A 13502-nucleotide genomic window follows, 5' to 3' on the forward strand; every position below is an offset into this window, starting at 1 on the left:
ATTTTTGTTGTAGACAAATGTAATAAAAATTACACCTCTCTTTAAGATGGAAAAAAAAAAACGAAATTTTAGCAAAATGCAGAGAGAAATTAAAAACTTGTCGTGAACGTTTAAAGGCGAAAAATGCTGTCGCAGAAAATAGAAATTTTCTTCTGTCCTTTTCGCCGATCCATTGCGGCATGCAATCGTCGTGCGAGATAATGTATACTTTACGATTCACTTGTATTACGGTGTGTCGTACAATTTCACTTCGTTCACAACAATTGATTTGACAGCTAATACTTGTCACGCGCGGATTCGACGCGGTCGAGTAATAAACCTTTCCTCCCCGTAAAAGGCAGCGATGGAAAATCAGGACAAAGAGAGCGTAAACGCGATCCTGCGAGGCTGAACGATAAGCTTATCGAAAGGCCGGATTTCGTGAGAAACTTTTTCCACGCGAGAATAAGGACTCGCGAATGCGAGAAGAGTCCTGAATTTGATGTAAAGTGCGTTATGCAAGGGGCGAGAGTAATCCAACGTTGCAACTTTTCTCACGCTATCGTGATCGCGTAAAAAAGCGTCCGTTTATTATACGCTTAAGTATTTTCTGAAGTACCTCTCTATCAGCCTAGTTTGAATATTTTCGCAGAAAATATGGTTATAATAATTTCTCATGGAAAGAGAAAGGAATACTGTCTGCATAATGAATTTGTAAATTGCACTGAGTTGAAATAATAAACATAATGGTGAATCAACATCGTTTGCGTGTCTTGTATTTTGCGATAATGTAAATTCATAAATGTTAATCTTGATTAATGATAATTTTATTAATTTCTATTATTAGATTTTATTTTCTTGCCACACAAAAGATATAATAATACAAAAAATCGACACATACATAAAACGTTCATTTTTTCAATTCTCATACAAATCACTTAAAAAAAATGATATTAAAATTTCTCCTCTTATTATAATTTAACGTATTTTCAAAAAAAAATGACATTAAAATTTCTTATCGTAGTTTAATTTATTTGAATATATTCGCAATTTTAAAACGTAAGCAATTCTGTTATACATACATATTATGATCATTGCATATGCTGTTTTCATATTACATACATAAGTGTAAAAGTTATATTTATATCGAATGAAAACGATAAATCGTAAAATTTTCATATTAATTACATAAATATATTATTTACATAAATACAAAACTTTCCTTATACTTATCATAAATATAAAAGTTAGATTCACATCGAATGAACGATAAATTGCAAAATTATTTCAAACTTGATATCTCTCTTACAATATTATAATATTCATTTATTCATTCAAAAGATTCGCTAATGATTATTTTCTTTCGCCTCTTACTGTAAACGACCATTATCAACAGGCGTATACCCGCATATCTGAAACTTAGACATACGCTAGACAATAGTGGTCGGAATCGAGGTAATAAAAGAGGATCACGACGTGCGTAATTTGCGGACGTTACGCGACTTCACGCCCGCGTGTGACACGACACACGCAACAGGCACGCATTTGTGTCTGTTAATAGTTAATTGCGAGAGGATGAAGCAGTATGCGGATATTATGTCATATATGCTAATACTATCTAAGCACGTTTACATATCTCTCTCGTGTTTTACATAACATTCCATATATATTAGATAATACTTTCGAACGATGCAAGTGTGTTGTATTTATGTATTATATTATTCATATATATTATTTAATATAAAATCGTGTTCGTAAAGACATATGTAAAGCGTGTACATATCGATAACTGAGAAATTTTTTTTTCTCTTTTATTTTCAAAATATATTAAATTTTTATTAAGAATTATCTATATCAAAACAAAAAATATTTTTTGCAAAAAATAATACAAATTTTTTTTATACATAAAGACTTTATTTCCATAGATTTAGCTTTTGATTTCATTATGTATTTCTTCTTCTCATTATTTTTTAGTCGGTAATAATTTTTAAAAAATTTTATTTTATTTTATTTTTTTTGAATAAATTATTAAATTCTAAATATTCAGACATCTTTCTTTCACATGATTTAAATCATCAGAATCATCTTAATTTCTACTTTGCAATTCTGTATATGTATGTTTTAATTCTTGCTTGTGTGAAAGTCTCGCGAAATAAATCATATAATCTCGTATTATGTATCCGCATTACAATGAAGACTATTATTATCTGCTGGCTAGATGCGTGCTTAGTATACGATTTAATAATGACTAAATGTGCTATTCGTAATACTCAATAATGTATACATTACCAGTGGGTTGCACACGCATCATGCTGCACACGACTCTTATACCGAGTGACACCAAATATCCGACCGACTGACATCCTTTGGTAAACCGCGTATTTTTATTTTTTCATTCAATTCAAGACGCAACGTCATAACTCACACACGCATACACCGCTAAATAATGGGAAATTCTCGTCGGTATGTCAAATATTTCCCGGGAAACCGACTGATATCTATGGATTTATGCCGTGTCGAGAAACCTGAAGTCGCTGTGCGACTTTTGCCAGTAACTGATCAGACGTTTATCGATTTGAAAAGACATTGTCGAAGATGGACGTTTTGATGCATTTACATAAAGAGATTAATAATATAATAATTGCAAGTATAATTTTGCATATACAGCAGGATACAATGTAAGATGTCAGAAGCGTAATGATGTAAGATACAGTTAAGTGATATTTCTTCAAAAGATTAAATGATTTATTTGTATATTATAGGAGTAGTAGGACGGTAATTTTACAGCATTCTGTATCACATAATATAATAAATCGCTCGAAATTGCTATGGATAAACTGGATAGACAGGTTCGTCACACGTGCAAATTTTTCTTACATCGTAACGGGAGCATTTTATAGGAATATATTGAGATATAAATCTAGCAAATTACGACACATGGGGAACGATAAAAATAAAGGTAACATTATTTGGGTATAATTATATCATGCCATCCTTTCAATATATAATTGATATTTTGATCACTCTACTATATTTACTATATATCTGACATTTAATATACCAAATATTTACATGTGAATTGAATTGAATTTTGGAATTATTTGAAGAACGATGGAAAAATACTTGCTTTCGAGATTCGTGTAAATATAGATAGAATACGAAAGTGTGTATAAAATAATTTAGGGAGTTATGTTTAGATACTATTTTTCACGATTATTACAATTATTATTAATATTATTATTGTATAAAATTGTAATATTAATTCATTAATAATCTAAAGAATGACTTTTTTTATATCTTATCGCGGAATTCCATTTTCCTATTATATAAAATAATAAAAAAAATCGTATTTGTTTCCCACAAAATTGTAATGTTTGTAAAACAATATATATTATATCTTAAATATATTTTATTTAGAAATCGTTACATTTGTACAATAATAATAATTATGCAATTGTTAAAAACATTTCACAGATGTTACGTTAACTTCGTAATGATTTTTGATGACATTACATTAATGATAATTTTTGGTAATCACACTTACGATTATAAAAGCTGCATGAGGTTTAGCTGAGTCAGTGAAATTCGAGCGACGTTGAACATGTATTTACAAATTGATCGTAAGGTGTTTTGAAATACCAACGATCTAGTTTTGCGTCCTTGGAAAGGCATTAAGCTTGCGTGTTTAAACAATTTTTATCGTCACGTTGCGAGACGTTACGTTGATTGTTTCACAAAAAGCAAACTGGTTGAATTTTGCGTAGTTCATTTGCGAAATTAACACACACTCTCTTGCAAGTACACATAGTCAAAAAAATATGATTTTCTGAAGATTCAATTTTGTATGGTTTGTATTTACTACTCTTAAAATATTTACATTTCTGCAGAATTTTTCTGTAAAATTCTATTAAAGCAATGTATATCTATGGGTAAGATGAATTCTGCTTCCCTCTTAAATCAAAATTTGATCGAGATACTGAGCGAAGAACTTCCCTTTTTACACGATGCGTTTATATGCGTTGCTGTCGGCTAGGTCATTTCGCAAATTAAGTGCGTAGACACGCATAGGATGCGCGTAATCTCGTCAGCAGCGTGACTGCCAATAACGGGATTTATAGTAATTCATTTTGCCTACGGTAAACATTCTGATCGCTCTTCGGTCAAGCACTTAAATTGGTGACGATTAACATAGCAATCTATCTACTGCGCTTCAATACGCTTGATTCGACTTCGTAAAAACGGCAGTATAGTAAAAAGTATTAAATCGATGAAACGCGGCTTCTTCCGAATATGTTAAATACGATTATGATGTAAATTACGATTCGTAATATTGCTTATCAGATTTCTAATCGCTAAAATGATGAAAATATTTAATGAGGACCTAGTAATATATACACGATTTTCGCAATTTCCTAGCGTATGTAAATTATCAAATTATGACAGAGAGTTTCTTTAGCTTTTCGCCTCTATAAACACGATTTTCACGACTAATGAGTTTAATTTCAAAACAGTATTTTCTTAATGCACGTTTTTGCATTTTACGTGCTTTATCGCGTTGTTGCCTCACAAATTATGAATATTGTACTCTTACTGCAAACTAACTCTAAATTTTGGGCTCGTAAAAATTTTTTTTATTAAAAACAGATTTCATGGATGGAATTATTAAGAGACTGATTCAATCTATTAAATATTTTTTATCTTTCTGAAAAATACATATATGATTTATTTCAGATAATATTTGATGAAGCGATAGAAAAGATGGCTTGATTTATTCGCGAGATAAATAAAATCAAAGATATATTGTTTTGAGAGGAATTTTCAAGATAAAAAAGATATTAAAATTAAATAATAAAAATGGAAAACAAAATACGAAAAACTTTATCGGTATATCTATTCTAGCAGGTGGTTCACCTAGCATTTCTTGAAACTGCTCAACCCGCTTGATCGAGCAATCGCACGGTACTGTTGCGGTTTAATTGCATCAGAAGCGCATACGAAGATGTGTGTAAGGGATATTCGCGTGTACTCCGGTGTCTTATTAGGACATAACGGATGCGTCTGCATCCAGTTTTTGCTGAGGAAGCGTGACCTTTATGCGTGCGTTCATTTAGTACTGTCATGGAAAACCCCGAGAGATACGAGTGAGTTTAAGCACGTGGATCCTACCAGGATACACGCGAGACTATAAATTCCCTGGTGCTTTTACGTTATCTCTTGCTGCAGCCTTCGTATTTCAGAAAGAACGATATATATCGCATAGCTGTTGTAAGAGCTGTATCCTTCTGTTTTAAAGGTCATCCTGATATTTTCCTTGCATAGAATTCGTATTCAGATCTTACATAGTTTTATCCATATCATACTAGATTTGTTTTCGAAATCTGTATAAAAAATTTGTCTCGATCACGTAATGTATGTAAAAAATATTATATTATTCCTTACATATTTTATTTATCTACAATCACATATGATGTCATTTGATCGCAAGCAGATAATTTTTTAATATCTACATATTATAGATTGGCCAATAGATGATTAATTGTACTAAAATAATTTATTTTCTCGTTTATAAAATAAATAAATAAATTGATTAACATTAATAGCAATATTTTTCGCTGACTTGTCAACTTTTTTGTTACGTATAAATTTCGAAAACATTCTTTTCTTTATTTACTCTCTTTTTCTAACAAGGAAACATCTAACTATTAATCGTAAAAATCTTATTAAAAACTGCAATAAAAAATGAAAAATTGTTTCTAAAATTTCGCTTGTCAGCGAGAGGGTAAAATATGGTCACTTCATGCTAACGAAAGTACACCCCTCTATCGATCGGCAAGAGTCCGCTCTTTGTAAAAAAAAATCAATATTACGACGACCAATGAATGCACACCTTTACACAATGGTTTGCACGCATCTTCCGGAACAGTTTGGGGTGTCGGTTTCACATGTGTTTACTCACACTTTGTTCTGCTAATACACATTGATCGGAGATAGGACCTTTTATTTTCACGTTTATTCCTAATCAATCACATACATTGACAACGTTTTTCCCTAATCTCACTAATGCTGAGAAGAAAGTCTCTCTTTATTTTAATATTCTCGAGTGTCTTTTCACTAATGCATTTTTAATCTCAAGTTAGAAAGAAAATGAAGCTGCCCCATGGGTAGCTTCATTATGTCGATGATTAGAAAATTATAACACTCTTTTATGGTAATATTGATGGTAAAAGAAATATACAAGATATACTGGAGCAATGATTTTTGTCTTATTCATAGATTGTGAAATAATAGCAACCAATGACTTTTATATTCATCAATTAATTACTATTAAAATTATGCTAATTTCTCTGTGTGTATTCATAGTATACATATATAATAACATTTTTTTTCACGAAAACGTAAATTATTAACGTAATTATATACAAAAAATTTAATTAATGTATAATTATAATTTAAAATGATTATTATTTGTACTAAAATCTTTATCATTATTTATGGGTTTCCGTTTTGAATATTTATTTAGTAAATTTTAATTAATATTTTAATTAAATATAATTAATAATTTGAAAATTTAAATATGTGTATCCAAAAATTTATATATTTTATATTTATTACCAAGTCTATCTCCTATTTTCAATATCATTTCTCATCATTCTTTTAATAATCTTTATATAATAAATTATCTAATAAAACATTACCTCAATCGTTACTCTTTATTAACTTATTATGCAATAGCTGATATGAAAATCAATTTCTGCTTTCAATGTAAAATATCGAGATAATTAAGAGTTTTATTTTTGAATTAGAACTATTCAACGTGAGAATGCAAGATAACGAATCACATAACTATAAAATACACAACAATAAATCGCAAAGTATGCAACAGTAACTCGCGTAATTACGATGAATTGAAATCCAACATTCGATTTCATCTTAAAATCGAAAAAACGATAATTAATTAATTAAAATATCTTATCAGCTAGATTAGACAGTGATATATACATTGAAAAAACCAGTGTATTTCTGTTATATATATCTTGTATAAACATAATTTGATTATCGTAGATATTTATTAAACTTTTGCTATCAATTTTATCAAATGTAAATGGGATGATTAATTATTATTTTCAAGCTCTCCGATACATTATATTTATGATCGATAACGAATCTCAAGGTGAATCAAATTGAGATAATAAAAAACGTCATATTTAAATTCGCTCGTTGAAGATGACTATGAAGAGTCCTGTGTCATTCCTTAAGTTTTGCTGTTAATGCCACTTTAAGCAACTAACCGGAACGACCCACGATTGTCGCATTCACTCGCTCAGTGAGAAAATGCTAATTGCAATTTGCGTCGAGAAGAAGACCCTCCAGAAAAGTGGGGCATCTCTTTAGAAAGTGCATTTTTTACACTGCTCAAAATGAAGTTTTTCGCGTCTGTTAGGTATCGTGTTCATTTATTTTGGAACCTCTTTTGTTGACAATTCACGAAAGAAGACAACATAATGATGATTAAATCCGGCAGACCAGGTCAGAAGCGCATGGATTCAGGATCGCGTTCCTCTAAGAAATGTATTGCTATACACCTGAGATTAATCCTGCCGATTTGATTTTTGCTTAAGAATGATCTCACGACGCCTCGACAAGAGAGAATGGTGTATAATTATGCGAAGTGAACAGTTAACCCCTAGTTGAAATAATCGCCGATACTAACATAGTCGCAAAGGTTTACGGATTGGTACGAGACTGTTTTACGTTAAATCGTGTTTGAAATTTATCCGACTCAATACAAAATCACCCATCCTATATACCATTGCTTTTCTATTATTTAAATTAAAGAAATATTTTTATAAACTTGGAACATAGTAGAATTTTATTCAAATTCAGAAAGTTGTAAAATAAATAATATCTTTATTTACAAATCGAAGAAAATAAATAATAATACTTTAGAATGCTTTATAATTTTTTAATGAAAATATATATAAATTTTATATATTTAATAAATATTTTTTTATTTTTATAAATTTTATGTTTTGAATATATAAGTAAAAGAAGGAGAGAAAAAGAGAATTTTAAGCTTTCTATATTATTTATTGTAAGATAGAAGTAGGATGAAATTTTTAAAGATGAAAGTACTTGATCAAACCACCGCGAAAAGCACCATCTCCTACAGCTCCTTTGGGATATTAAAACGACTGGCGTTTAATCAACAACGTATAAAAGAAGCGCTTTCTCCGGTGATAATTCGCGTATGTACGACAGACGACGACGACGACGACGACGACGACGACGACGACGACGTGGTCGTCTCTGCTCACCGCTCGTAATCGAAAAAGCAACGAGTGTGACCGGTTACTGTTATACGGAGGCTACATTACATGCGCTTGCCGTTGTTTGTTCTCCTCGCATCTCATTTGTACCGCGCCGCAGCAGCAACACTTATTACTCGAGGCGTCTTGCAAAATTTTTCTGCGAATAACTGTTCCGCTAAAAGCGTAAAGGCGAGCGCCGTAAATCAAGTCTTAGTCGGCTACATAATATGTGTTTACATATTTGCGAATATACTTGTATAAATATACCTCTGGAGGTATACTTTTCTCGGAACAATTTTTCACGCCACGCGTCGCTGTAGAATTAATTTATCACTGTTACCATTGTAATATTGCGTGCGCGAATTGTCTTGTATGTATGCGTCGTTAGCGGATCTTAATTGAGTCTTTGTAATTTCAGCACCGAATACAGTTCGACGACACCGCGACTCGTACTTTCGAGTATCCTAGCGAATCATCGATCCTCGAAGGCGAGACCAGTAGTGTGGATGGCGAGACTTCCGGTTCCATCGAGCAACAGTCTACGACGGGCAACAACAAAACCTCGACTACCAGCTCGACGACGACAAGTATGCCGTCTCTTCTCGGTAAAATCAAACTTGAATCTCGTTCGCTGGACTTGACAAGACATTTTTTGCAATTATTCCAACATAGTACTGATACTAACTAATAACTATCGATTAAAAAGCAAGTTAAATAAGACATTACATAAAAAAGACATTACATTATAATTGCAGATTATTATATCTGCATCCTCACTATTTTAAAAATACTGTTGCTATCTTTTATTTTACATATTCAAATATTTTATTTTACACACATACATATAATTTTTTTATATAATCGATAAATGGAAAAGAAAGAGAAATAGAGATAAATACATTCATTACTTTTAATTGTTTGCAGATGGTGGAGGATTAGCCAGTTATACACCCAGCAAGGTGGATTTGACGTCCGAAGGTTTTGAGCTGGGTATCACCAGAGCCATACCGATGGTAGTTTCCGCATCAGCAGCAACAGGACAAACTGAAAATAAGAGCGACGTAGAATGCTTGAGACCAGCTCAAGATGCAGGTGCGTGGGGTTCGGAAACGACCGGAGATCTTCTTTATTGAAGAGACAAAAAGAAGAAATGCAAACTACAAGCTTTAACAGCTACACCATTAACAGCTCAACGTCCCTCCGCAGCAATAGAATGAAAGAAACGAAAATGAAACTTATAAGACTTAAGAAATATTTTTTTTCTAGCGTCGACGAAATCGCGAAAACCACAAACACAAACGTCAATGTTATACCGAAGTTTAATAAAAAAGTTTATGACAAATGCTCACACAGTTATATAAAGCAAATTTTTCATAGAAAACAAGTTAGACGTCGCGTTCGTGATCGGACGAACACATACTGGACCACAAATAAATTATTGTCAAATATTTAAACTCATAATTAAGCTAAGTAAACCTTTTTCTCCGATTTCGAAGAAAATCAAAAGTGCGATCTCCGTTCATGAACGCTTTGAAAAGAAAGAATCGAGTTTATTTAGATTAAGTAAGAACTAACAGTATCATTCCAAGTATATGCATTTATTTTGTATCATTATGGTATATCAAATGAATGGACTTTTTCTCTAGACAATGAATCATCGAAACTGCCAAGAAACATTAGGGCTGTCTCTTTTGTAGTAACACTTGGAAGGAAATGCTCAGTGATACTGATACTTTGTTGCATAGAGAAAAGTATAAAGAGAACATATTATCTTTTTGGCATACTATATATGATAGAAGAGAAATCAACAGGAAAATCGAAAATTTTGTAACCTTTTTGAGATTATTTTAATGTTAAGCTGTGGAATGTTCAAGCTGCCAGTAAAAGGCCAGAGTTTTATGTGTGAGTTTTTATAAAAAAAAAGCGAATGATTGAATGTCTCAAAGATTCAATGGAAAGGAAAAGAAGTTCAAGAGAAAACATTTCGAGTCTAGATTTGTAAACGTTTTTGCCAAAGTAGAACGTAAGTCTACTTAGTATATTTAATAATGTATATGTACAATAAGTGTTTCAGAGTTCGGCAAAACTGTAAGAATTGTAAATTTCAGAACATTGTCATTTGTGCCGAATATATGGCAAATCATATTATAAGTATGCCTTGCAAGTAAGATAAGCCATTACAGTGTGTTTTTTCATATTTTGAGGTTGCATTTATTTTTCAAGTATATATAATACATGAAACTAATAGCTTTCTTCAGCATAGGAAATACATAAGAGAAAAAACAATTTAATAATAATTGTTAATTTTAAGATTGAATTTTGTATATACTAAATTGTTGTGCCGGTCTAAAAAGCCATCTGAGATAAGTCGAGTCACGAAAAATTCGAGATAAAAGAAAAATTATATTGTTTTAAGATCAGTTTTCTTGTATTATCTTTGTTTCTTTTTTTTCTTTTGTGTTAATCACTTTCTATTATCTATTGTAGCGTCTTGGATGCGTTACTATAAATAATCGAAAATATTGTTTTGAATCATGTAGGTATTCAATTCTCGTATAGTTATTTAATAATGTATGATTGTAGCAATATATATATGTAGTTAATATAATTTTAATTTTATCACTTGGACAGAGTAATTCAAGCGAAAAAATTCAATAAGAAAATAATTTATTATAAAAATTAATTGTATTAAAAGTATTACAAAGTTGTGTGAAGTAAAATTGTTGCCGCGTTTTGTTAAAATTTCAAATATATTTACTCTTTATTTAGATGCTGTACTAATTCACTATTCTTTGCAATATATTGCATTGTTTAAAAGACCTGTTTTTGTATCACAGCATTGTATCTCACATTGTGATATTTTTGTTAATTTTTGTAGTATAAAATACGTGATTTCTAATTTTTCTCAAACATAGTAATATACAAGTCGATATTCTTTGTATATCTCATTATCATGAGAACATTGCAAGGAGATAATAAAAAGATTATATTTGTGCAACATTCCAAATTCAAATCATGTTTGTATAAGTATTTTTCTTTTTCAAATTTGTCAATTATTAATCTGCTAATTGTAATCTCCTTGCTTCAATACAGGAGAAAGCTGTGTAACAGTTTTGTAAATTACCATTGTACAGTATCACAAGATATACCATGTCTCAAGTAAATAATAATAAGCAGAAACAATTGCAAGATAACGATTAATAACTGAGAGATGGAGAACTTAGATAGGTATATCTCCTTCTCTATATACATATATATATTATTACCTTTTTAAATATACTTACCATGTAAAAGTATCGTGTGATGTACTGTCTGTGTGTTACTAAATATCAAAGTAATAAAAGAGACAATTACCCCTTACTCCTTATGCACGACTTTGTTTGTAACTCTCCGTAAGATTAAGAAAATATATAGAAAAAGAAAGAAAAAAAAGAAAGAAAAACATGTTAGAAAATTAATCTTATTTATTAAATATGCAGTCGTTAATGCATATATATCTAAATTCATGAGTTAAGACATTAATTATTTTATCTGTACAAATTGATAAATCACGTTTTTAACAAATCATGATTCAAATTATAACACAATCTTATATATATTATAATATTCAAGACTAATGTTATTTATATATCGAGGTATAATATTCTTCTTCCAGATCATATAAATCCGCAGCCATATCGTCCCTCAGAGATGCTAACTTTTGATCACATTCCACTTGTTTAGTTCTAAATAACTTGCCATTTTGTATTATGGCATCATTTACAGAAGGGAAATCATTCAAGATTAAATACTGTTTTATATCGGAGACTAGCTTCATTAATGATTCACCAGCGCGCACAATATTGGATGCTCTAACTTGCATTTCATATGTGTCTTGTTCACATTGGGTCATCCGAGATAGTTGTGAGTCATTTTCTCCTTTTGCGAGTTTAATTATTTCTGAAAATAACAGAAACAGATTAAAATTATTAAGCCAACTATTATAAATCATGAAGGTAGAAGCAATATAATTATTAGGGATTTAATATTTCATTATATAAATCTCTTTCCAAATGCTAGTACACTTTTTATTAATACTTTTTAAAAATAAAAATCATTACATGATTATTGAGTTGTGCTAAGTACTATTGATATCAGTTTAATAGTTTTATTGTAAGAAGACTATATATATTTTATCATATTTATTAAAAAATTTTATAACTTGTAGTACAATTTATAACAATAACAATAATTATTCTACTTCATTTATTGCATATATATATATTTACATTTATTTCTCAACATTGTTACATATCAGTTGAATATTTTTAAGGTCACTCAACATTTCAAATCTTTGACTTGTTTGTCACACTTGTTTATCACATTCACTAATTGAGAATAATTAAAAATAAATATCAAAGTTTGAACATTGAATTTAAAGTGCGGAAATTCCTAGTTCTATTAATTAATTTTTTTCATTTATTTAGAAATATAGACCGAGATCGAAGCAATAATAATTGAAAACAAAAACAATAACACAAAAGGATGAACATGATGTGCATACACATTTTTACTATCTTTGCAGAGTGATTTTGATTCGTAAAACTATATCCACATAAGAAAATGCACTGTACATAAAATTAAAAATGAATAAAGAAACATATAAATAAAAATTTAGATACAAACTCAAATTATACTTAAAGATGAGAAATGCAGGTTAGAATACTTGAATATAGGTTAAAATACCTTCGAAATTTTCTAGCATCGACTTCACGTCGTCCTTCAGCCTTGTCATGTACGATTTCAATAAAGCTTCTTTACTTTGCGGAAGCGCGCGTTGCGTGGCCATTTTTTCCAATGGAAGAACTAAAATACGCGTATAGAGCACTATTTATATCGCACCGCTACCTTTCCCAACACAAGCGCGTCAGCCATTTTGAAGGAATCAGCTGATGAACTCCTATCGCTCGCGCATCTGACGTAGGTATTTACGATACTTTGACGTTTCACTCTTACGCTTCATCGGAGCTTTCATTAATCGTTTCTTTTTTTGTAGGGGTAAAGGAATCTTCAAATACATACCTCGCTTTTCGTGTGCGAGAAAAAGAACCTTTCGAAAGGAATGAATGAAAAGAAGGAAACGAAGAAAGAAACTTTACTTGCACCCGTAATTGGCCGTGTCATATTGATTTTCGCGCGAAGGCAAGCGCCGTTTTCGCGGAGTCGTCATCCCCC

The 13502-nt window shown here is 30.8% G+C and overlaps 2 protein-coding genes across 3 annotated transcripts in view; one reads left to right on the plus strand and one right to left on the minus strand.

The window, feature by feature from the left end:
• Nucleotides 1-11648, plus strand: part of LOC105253276 — a 35684-nt gene extending 24036 nt beyond the window's left edge. Inside the window, exons 3-4 of one of the 2 annotated variants that reach the window (XM_011261222.3) lie at nt 8707-8875; nt 9213-11648. In XM_011261222.3, the coding sequence (XP_011259524.2) occupies nt 8707-8875; nt 9213-9421 (378 nt within the window). In that variant the 3' untranslated portion in view covers nt 9422-11648. Of the gene's footprint in view, nt 1-8706; nt 8894-9212 lie in introns of both variants that reach the window. The other variant, XM_011261213.3, reaches the window with a different exon arrangement.
• Nucleotides 11649-11786: 138 nt separating this feature from the next.
• Nucleotides 11787-13433, minus strand: LOC105253274 (mediator of RNA polymerase II transcription subunit 22). The gene is made up of 2 exons (XM_011261197.3): nt 13014-13433; nt 11787-12227 (listed from the first exon to the last, which is right to left on the minus strand). Exons 1-2 carry the CDS (start codon nt 13114-13116, stop codon nt 11908-11910), a joined length of 423 nt encoding a protein of 140 aa, XP_011259499.1. The 5' UTR covers nt 13117-13433; the 3' UTR covers nt 11787-11907.
• Nucleotides 13434-13502: the final 69 nt, after the last annotated feature.

The sequence above is a fragment of the Camponotus floridanus genome, unplaced genomic scaffold (genome assembly GCF_003227725.1).
Source record: "Camponotus floridanus strain SB8 unplaced genomic scaffold, Cflo_v7.5 scaffold22, whole genome shotgun sequence".
In the NCBI taxonomy this organism is placed as follows: domain Eukaryota; kingdom Metazoa; phylum Arthropoda; class Insecta; order Hymenoptera; family Formicidae; genus Camponotus; species Camponotus floridanus.